The sequence below is a fragment of the Takifugu rubripes genome, chromosome 17, assembly GCF_901000725.2.
Source record: "Takifugu rubripes chromosome 17, fTakRub1.2, whole genome shotgun sequence".
Lineage (NCBI taxonomy): Eukaryota > Metazoa > Chordata > Actinopteri > Tetraodontiformes > Tetraodontidae > Takifugu > Takifugu rubripes.
The window spans coordinates 9,541,781-9,550,648 of NC_042301.1; the positions used below are offsets into that span (position 1 = coordinate 9,541,781).

Genomic DNA, 8,868 nt, shown 5'->3' on the forward strand with positions numbered 1-8,868 from the left:
CCCTCCTGCCATTTATCCTTAAACTGTTATCATTACGATTTTCACTGTTTCTGTGTTTTGTGGACATTTTTGCCAAAGCTGCACTTTTGACTTTGTATTTCCCCCCCTTATTTAGGACAACTGGTGCCGTGGACAGTACTGATGCAATCTACAGCACAGTCAAGTAGAAACCTTTCATTTGTGTTTTTATCTTCCGATGTTGTTCTGTTGGTGAAATGAGTCATCAGAAGCATTTTTAGAACCAAATTTCCCAACTAGAAAACCCACTTCCTGTCAGCAAAAATTTGATTTTTTTTGTGTGCATGACATGAACATATTTTACTTCTTTTTGCTTTACTTCTTTACTTAATACTTGGTTTTTCGCGTCACACGACTGCAACAGCTTGATATATTTTTTACCTTTCTGTATCAGTATTTATTACCCTCTTGATTTTTTGCAATCAGTTCATGAATTTAGGTTTTATTTTTGTTCAATTGAAAGTAATAAATGCAGGGGAAGCAACCATGGCTACCACTTCCTATTCTGCAGTCGCATTCGAACACAATAGGGGTGTCACAGTGCCTCCTACCATTCACAGTCAGTAACGCACTCACGATACTCCCAATACCCGAAAAATGGATCCCAACCTTCAGATGGAACTTTTCCTTATTGTCTACATTTTGGCTTTTATAATGCCAAACAAATGCTCCTGAAGTTAATGTTCAGATGAAAAATACGTTCCTGCAGCAAAGATGAAGCCTTAGCCGGGTGGAATACACGACCAAGTCAGCAATACTGTATACACAAACTACAAGTTTTTCATGGTGGACTCTAGTGTTTAGAGAACACATGTGTCACCTTTTACCCTGTCAAGTGTTAAAGCACAGCTAAAAACATGACATCTGACCTGTCATAATATTAGAATATCAGTCTCCTCCCTCGTTGACTGCTCCACAGTATTTCCCCTTTAGACCCAAAGAGGTTCTGAGTTCTTTTGGCCCAGACTGGAGCTTTTTTGAGTGCTGCCTATTCCTTTGTAGTGTAGGGAAAAAACCTTCATGCTCATGTGATGAATCAAAGGAAAATTTACTTTAAAAGCAGTTTAATCAAAGAACAGATGCCAATACATTTATGTTACATCTGAAATATATATAAGATGTGTCTTGTGGGAAAAACAAGGATGGAATTTAAGCAAAGAACCTTATAAGGAAAAGAAATTGAATTTTCTCTGCACAGCAGCACATAACAATTCCAACAAGTGTTTCAACAGTCTGTCATAGAGGCTCACAGAATTTTTTTTCACAAATATCCATATCTGGAAAAGACACCAGTTTCTAAAAAAAAGGCAACATTTCTTCATAGAGAAATACATTTTCCAAGCCACACCAAGTTTTCATGGCCATGAGAATAAATTTCTGATAATCAATACAACAGAGAATACAACCCATTTATTTCTTTTACAATATGAAAATTCACGGGATGAGAACACTATTAGTCTGATGTCCACTTTTTTTGCAGTACCACTTGCTACCTCTCTTCAATGAGAAATTGATCCCAAAAATGCCAATGGGCATTTTGAAAACATATGTAATCAAATTCATGTGATTATACAATTGAGGTTTCAGTTAATAAGCACTGACAGGACACTTTACCACTCATGGGGGTAGACAGGCTAATTCTATGAAAGCGTTCCACATTTTAAAAACATACAGCTTCTTGTGTATGTGGATGTTTTTGTGCGCGAGTCAACAACCTCTTTGAACAAAACCTGTACAAATTCAAACATGGCTTCTCAACTGTGTCGACTATCTATAGTAGCTTGCAAATGTATTCACACTCCTTGAACGTTTCCACCTTTGGTCACAACCACAAACACTGAAATTTAATGTGAAAAACCATACAAAGAATTATTCACTCCCTTTTTCTCTGAATGCAACCAATTGCCTTCAGAAGTTGACCTGATGATTGTTGAATGATGTGTGTAATCTAATTTCAGCACAAATACAGCTGTTCTGTGCAACAAGCAAGGTTGGGAAATAAAAAGCTTTGAATCTCACAGGTTAGGGTTAGCTGAGATCCACAGCTCAAGAATCTGTCCACAGGACAACTACTGGTTGTGCATTGCACAGATCTGGCCTTTAAGAGGTGCCAGAAGAAAGCCATTGTAAAAAGAAAACCATAAGAAGTCCTTTTGCAGTTTGCCAGATGCCATGTGAGGAAACATGTGGATGAAGGTTCTCTGATCAACACTGCAGATCACTCTGGACAACATCTCAGGGGTTTTCTTCTTTCCATATTTTGGGCAATATGTAAAGAATACCTGCTAAACTGCAAAATATATTCCATATTTTAACTGGCCCGCTTAAAAGTTATACAGTGATCCCTCGAGTTGCGTTCCAAAAATAACACGCGAAAAGTGAAATCCGTGAAGTAGTCAGCTTCATTTTTTTTATTATTGTTGAGGTTTTGTGTCCTCTGGGTCCAGACCAGAGTTCCTCTCAGTGTTCCACTGCCCCCGGTTGATGAGAACTTCCCCATCTTCCTCCTTGCACATGAAAAAATGTTGCCCTTGAAAATCTAGAGTGTCACAGAATAAAAAAGACTGAATTAGAATGAGGCTGAAGCTTGGCTGAGCTGTGAATACTGGGACTATTCAGCTCACCTTTGTGTTGTGGATGGTTTTGTTTGCGAAGAGTTGATCCAGAGTCATTTTGTTGATCTCCCTTATGATTACTGTCCTCATGTGTGCTGTGAGGGAACAGCTGCAGGTTTGGGTCTGATTCCTCAGAATTCATTACCGACATGATGGCTAAAGTCTTTTGTAGAGAATCATCAAGATTCAAGTCCAAAGTAGGATATTCACTGGGGTCATGATCCTGATCAATAGAAAGAAGCATTTCATTGTTTTGAATCACAGGTTGCTCCTTCTTGTAAGTGCTGGACAGATGTTCTTTTATTTGTGGAGGATCTGAGGCCAGATCGTAGTTCCAGTGATGGTCAGTAAGAACCCACTTGTCTTTATAGGCATGTTGCTGTGGAAAGTCTGGAGAGACAATTCATTGTTATTGACACTTTTTAAATAAAGCTTATATATATATTTAAAAGTAGTAAAAATAGACTACAAAATATTAAGTGGTGAAATATGCTCCACTTTCTTGGTGAATTGCCCTGTGTGACCCATTCCAAGTCTGCCTCTTTTGGAGCATATATGGCCCTGGTCTGTGCTCCTGTTGTGGTTTAGTGTTTTTTTTCTAAAAGGTCAGATTGCATGAATAGCCTTGTTGTGAATCTTCTCCTGGTGGTTGCCGAGATGTGTTGATGAAGAAGGAAACTTCGCAGACACCGACTTGGTTATCAAAGATGTTTATTGGAGAGAACAGTCAGGCATCAATCGGACGCTGCAGCATGCCCGAGGGAGGTCTCGAGGTCCCGATGGTGAAGAACTCCGGGGAGTCTACCTCGATACCTCCTTCTTATAGAGTCCAGTAAACACATTCTTTTCTGATGACCTCACGCTATACCGTATGGTCAACTCAATGGTGTGTTGTTCAGTTATGACCAAAAAAGGGAATAGTGTAGATGCTTCATGATATACATCCTCCTAGTGAGAGGTACCAGGGGCCCACAGGTTCCTGTAGAAGGAAGAAGGACACCGGACACACATGTGGAGGATGTCCTGATATTGTGCTTAGGTTGGCAGTTAAACACATTACGGCCTTACAAACGTAAAGCCTGCATAGAACGGGTCAGATACTACAGCCTGCCAGCGTTCTGAATCAGAATGTTTTGTGAGTATGTAGACTATTGCCAAATCCAACTCACTTGAGATTATAACAGAAAGCACCACTAGATGATACTACACTTATTTTGAAAACATTAAAAACGCGCGGAGAACAGGGCACACGGGCCAAGACCGAGTCTTATATGGTAACCAAAAGAGTTCTAAAGATTATTCGAAAGGTGCATATTCTGTAAGCATTATGCATAAAGACAATACACACGTATTTATGCAGCAATTATAGTGGATATTGTTTGAAAAAGCTTTAGACTTCACCGGTAGGGAGTATCGTCGTGTCTGGTCTCAATTTTTCCAAAAGTCGATGCTGACTATCGATCTTTTCTTCATACTCGCTAATCTTTTGTTGAAATGCTACTGATATGTCTTTGTAGTGGGTCTGAAATAGCCACATATAGTTTATTATGTTAACAGACACCCCCTCTTTTTCATTTTAATATTTGAACCTTTATACGGTTTGCAGAAATCATTGCCACTTTGCACCAGTAGAGGGTGCTTTAACACCAGTGGGTCCAAGCAAACAGTCTATGCTCTGCTTTTGCTCTGCGCATGTGCAAAGAATAAAATACACTGCGCAGCAGTAGCGTGAGCTGACAACTCTCGTGTCGTGTGTTTGGATCCACAGGTAGTTATACCGTAGCTCAGCCGCTCAGCGCCCGCCGCCTGAGTGGCTCATGCTGCCGGACCAGAGACCCCTAGCTCTGGCGCCGGTAACACCCTGCCTCTTTTGGAGCATATATGGCCCTGGTCTGTGCTCCTGTTGTGGTTTAGAGTTTTTTTTCGAAAAGGTCAAATTGCATGAATAGCCTGCCAGCGTTCTGAATCGGAATGTTTTGTGAGTATGTAGACTATTGCCAAATCCAACTCACTTGAGATTATAACAGAAAGCACCACTAGATGATACTACACTTATTTTGAAAACATTAAAAACGCGCGGAGAACAGGGCACACGGGCCAAGACCGAGTCTTATATGGTAACCAAAAGAGTTCTAAAGATTATTCGAAAGGTGTATATTCTGTAAGCATTATGCATAAAGACAATACACACGTATTTATGCAGCAGTTATACTCGATATTGTTTGAAAAAGCTTTAGACTTCACCGGTAGGGAGTATCGTCGTGTCTGGTCTCAATGTTTCCAAAAGTCGATGCTGACTATTGATCTTTTCTTCATACTCGCTAATCTTCACACTTTTGGGTTCTTTTTCTGCACACAACCTCTGAAATTTTCTGGTTTCAACTGTCTTTTTTAAAAAAAATTTAATTCCTACACTTAATTGAGACTCATTTTAAACTAACTCTAAAGAAAATAAAACAGCTTTGAATTTAATTAATATAGTTGACGGTTATCGAATTGACGTTTGTTGTGCTTTAAACATTCATTTGCCTCGTATCTGTGGTAGCTTCTGCCTGAACCAGCTGCACATGCACCACTTTACCACCAACACTGTCACTGACTGTCTGTTTTACTCACAGAGCAGATCTGTTTTTACACTCTTTAAAAGAAAATCCTGAAAACTTACAGCATCAAAATTACATCTTTTTTTTCTTTTGTTAAATGGTTCTGTATTTTCTACCAGCCATGCATATAATTCATGGAAAGAGGAAGGAAACAGAACATGTTTTACTTCTTCAATGTTCGTAGAAAATCGACTCCACTTCAGCGAGACGTCTTGACGGTCTGGCTGCTCTTTTCTCAAGCTCAGAGAGCTGATCAGCTGCCAAGAGCTGATTTTCTCATGCTCAGAGAGCTGATCAGCTGCCAAGAGCTGATTTTCTCATGCTCAGAGAGCTGACCAGCCGCCTGCCCTGATCTGACCTGAACGGTCACGTCTGGACCTGCAGCAGCAGAGCAGCAGCCATGGGGTTGGCTGCAGCAGCCTTCCTCCTTCTCCTCATCGCTCCAGGTAAATGTCTTCACATTGAAATAGTTAAATTGTCTTTAGCATTTACAGTAAAACAGATTGCTGATTTGGACGATGATGAGATGATTTTGTGATCAGAATTGACACTAAACTTTTTGAAATATAACCATAATCTGAAATAATCTGAAAAGGAAGGAACAAGCTTGGGTGCCGAGTTGAATAACCCTCATCACATATTAGTTCTGTATTATTTTTTGGGGGAGGAAAAAAACATCTATTAAAGTGCCAAAGATTCTGTGTGTTAATATTTTCTGATTCTGAACAAATGAACCAGAGACTCAGACAAGTTCCAGCAACTCCACCCAACATAGTAAAACACAGCAGATGCAGGATCACCTTTATAGCAGTCATCTACTGAAAGCTTTCTTCACATCCTCAAATAAATCATTTAAAGATTTAAATATTAATGCTTTATTTTCTGAAGCTGGTTATTTTATGAATGTCTGAATGTATCTGATTGTTGTTTAGAATAGCTGCAACAAAGAAGAACATACAACCGTACAGGAGAAGGATGTGCTCATTTATATATCATTTATTTAAAAAGGTGGAGTCAAACTTTATGTAGCACCCTTTTCTTTTACATAAAATGTAATATGTTTATTTAGACTAAAAATAAAGAACAAGCACAAGTTCCTCACATTTTGTGAGTTACACCTGTAATATAGTATATGGGTATAAACAGGTATATAGGGATACAGTAGGAATACATGGCTACATAACATGTTAGGATGGTTTGCTTTACGACCAAACCTTTTGGCTTTGATCTTTGGAAGAGCAAAGATTATAATCCCTCTAGAATCCAGACCATCACCAAAAATGAATCAGCTCTTTCTTGGCAGCTGAGAACTTTTTGAGTTGCTAACAAACAACCGCCGACTGTCAAATAGCCTCCTTGGTGTAGGTAAAAGACCCGACCCCCCCCCCCCCCCCCCAACAGCTAGCTAGCTAGCTCGCTAGCTCACTCGCTCACTCACTCACTCACTGTGTGTCTGCTGCTCTGATGTTGGTGTTGGGTGATGGGTTTTAACCACTTTACCTCATCCACAGACACCAAAGGAGAAAAGCAGCCGGAACAAAGCCGATAAAAGTCAGCATGATGCTGGTCACCTTCACTGGCCGTTCTGAAAAAGAAAGTTGAAAACCTTTAATGATAAAGCAGGAACTGATGAATCAGTCAAATCCTGATCCAAATGATCGCACCCTCATCAATGCTGAGTCCTCCCCAGAAAAACTACCTTCTCACCTCAGATGCCCCAAACGGTTGGTTTTGGCTCCTCTCTTTTATGAACCAGAATTTATGTATAACTGTACCATACCATGGGTAAATATAGGTGCAGCTGATGTTGACTGTTGATCCTTTGACAGCAAAGATGTGACCATTGGTGTACTTCACCCCCCAAACATCCTGAGCCTGTAGAACTGGAAAATATCAGAAACAACAATCAGATACATTCAGACATTCATAAAATAACCAGCTTCAGAAAATAAAGCATTAATATTTAATTTTTAAATGATTTGAGGATATGAAGTAAACTTTCAGTAGATGACTGCTTTAAAAGTGATCCTGCGTCTGCTGTGTTTTACTGTGTTCAGAAAGAAAATATCCAAATGGTACCAAGAACTTTTGATCAAGTTGAAGCAATTTTAGTTGGTATTGAAAACTCAATTTAAATAAATTGAAATCACAAAACTAATGTCATTAAAAGTGTTCAGTTTTGTTTGTAACTCTTCACCCATACTTGTTACTTTCTGATCAAGTGTCTCAGTGAACCCATCTGTAACCCATTAGAAGTTACCATTTAGAGCAGTTTTTTATGGATTTATTTATTCATATTTTTTAAATTATTTTTATTTCAGTGTTTTATTTATTTATTTTTACCTAAAATGATTCTTGTCCACTATGATTGGATCAGCATTTTAAGTGAGCATGTGTAGATTTGGCACAAAAACTCTTGAAGGTAAAGTGAAGTTGAATCATTACCTGGAATGATGAGGAGAAGGATGAAGGTTGTTGCTGTTAAACTCATGGTTGCTGTAGCTGCTGCTGCTGTTGTTGCTACTGTATGTTCACAGCATGTTGGCAGGGACCGAGGCTCCGCTGCATATTGGCATCTAGATAAATATAACCCAGACTATAGATATCTTAAAAACCTAATAAGAAAGGAATTTGCTAACTTTTTATTATGAAAAACTGAAATTAACAACACTCAGGAAACTGTTAGATCCATTATATTAAAGTTATCTCTTATTTGCTTTTACCTTGTTATATTAATTATTCTCGTTATATTGTTTCTCATTACTTAATGTTTCCTATTATTTGCTAATGCTTAATGTTCATGATGCTTGATATGTCAACTCGAACTTCTCTGGTCAAGGGCGACAGAAATGCGGCGGCTGTTGGAGAAGTGGCATTGACTGGAGACAGAGCTGCAGGGCCTGACCCAGGAGCTGTTCTTTTAATCTGTCTGATATAGAAGAATGTGCTGTTTGCGAGCTAAGCTAATCAAATCAGTGAAGGCCTACATATAATCTCACCATTATGATTTACAGTCTTTTGCTTTGTTTGTGACCTGCTATCTTGTGTTTTCCCCCTCCCTTAGACACATTTGACTTCTGTAACTAGGGACCTCCTAATTTCAAATAAAAGAAGGATGGCGGGAGGTGTGCGTCAGAACGTGTTGGAGATCTGTAACTGAGCACATCTCTCTGTTCTCCTTGCAAGTAAAATTCAAAACTGTTGTCTTTGCCTCATTTGTTCTTCTCGTGTTTCAGGTCGTTTGAACCTAACAGAAACAGTCGGACCTTCTTCCTCTTTTGGGGTGTGTGCGGCCTTGGGGATACGGAATAGTGTCTACATAATCAGAATTTAATTCACTTTTCAGAAAATGAAGAAGGAACATCAAAGTGTGAGAGTTGTGTGATGAGCTGTGTCGTGCTGTAGAGGTGTTTTTCAATGTGATAATGATAAAATACGTATTTCCAGTAGGTTCAGAGTTGTTTCCATTTGTGTCGCCCCCTCTAACTGGAAAAGTAAAATTAAGGAAGATTGGAAGTGTTTTGTGTAGCCATTAAATCAATTTAAAAAAGAAAGAATCTAATAAATTCACACTTGATCTGCCCTCTAAGGTTGCTACAGAAACATTGACACCTCAGTGTCTAAAATTAGTG

At 39.1% G+C, this 8,868-nt stretch overlaps 2 protein-coding genes and 1 long non-coding RNA gene across 13 annotated transcripts in view; all 3 read left to right on the forward strand.

Annotated features, from left to right (window-relative positions):
* The window catches only part of LOC115253275 (B-cell receptor CD22-like), a 43,650-nt gene extending 43,143 nt beyond the window's left edge, over positions 1–507 (forward strand). For all 10 annotated transcript variants that reach the window (XM_029850789.1, XM_029850787.1, XM_029850788.1 and 7 more), the window contains one exon: positions 116–507. In XM_029850789.1, the coding sequence (XP_029706649.1) occupies positions 116–167 (52 nt within the window). In that variant the 3' untranslated portion in view covers positions 168–507. The remainder of the gene's footprint in view (positions 1–115) is intronic.
* A 4,638-nt stretch (positions 508–5,145) lies between these two features.
* LOC105419525 (B-cell receptor CD22-like) overlaps positions 5,146–8,868 on the forward strand; it is a 33,762-nt gene continuing 30,039 nt past the window's right edge. The window contains exon 1 of the mRNA XM_029850806.1: positions 5,146–5,682. Within this exon, the coding sequence (XP_029706666.1) occupies positions 5,637–5,682 (46 nt within the window). The 5' untranslated portion in view covers positions 5,146–5,636. The remainder of the gene's footprint in view (positions 5,683–8,868) is intronic.
* LOC115253282 (uncharacterized) lies at positions 5,702–8,500 on the forward strand. 2 transcript variants are annotated; one of them, XR_003891585.1, is made up of 3 exons: positions 5,702–6,601; positions 6,748–6,960; positions 8,473–8,500. It is a non-coding gene; the product is annotated as an uncharacterized lncRNA (long non-coding RNA). The 2 variants fall into 2 exon arrangements; XR_003891584.1 differs by lacking the exon at positions 8,473–8,500 and adding an exon at positions 8,076–8,131 and having other exon boundaries at positions 5,703–6,601.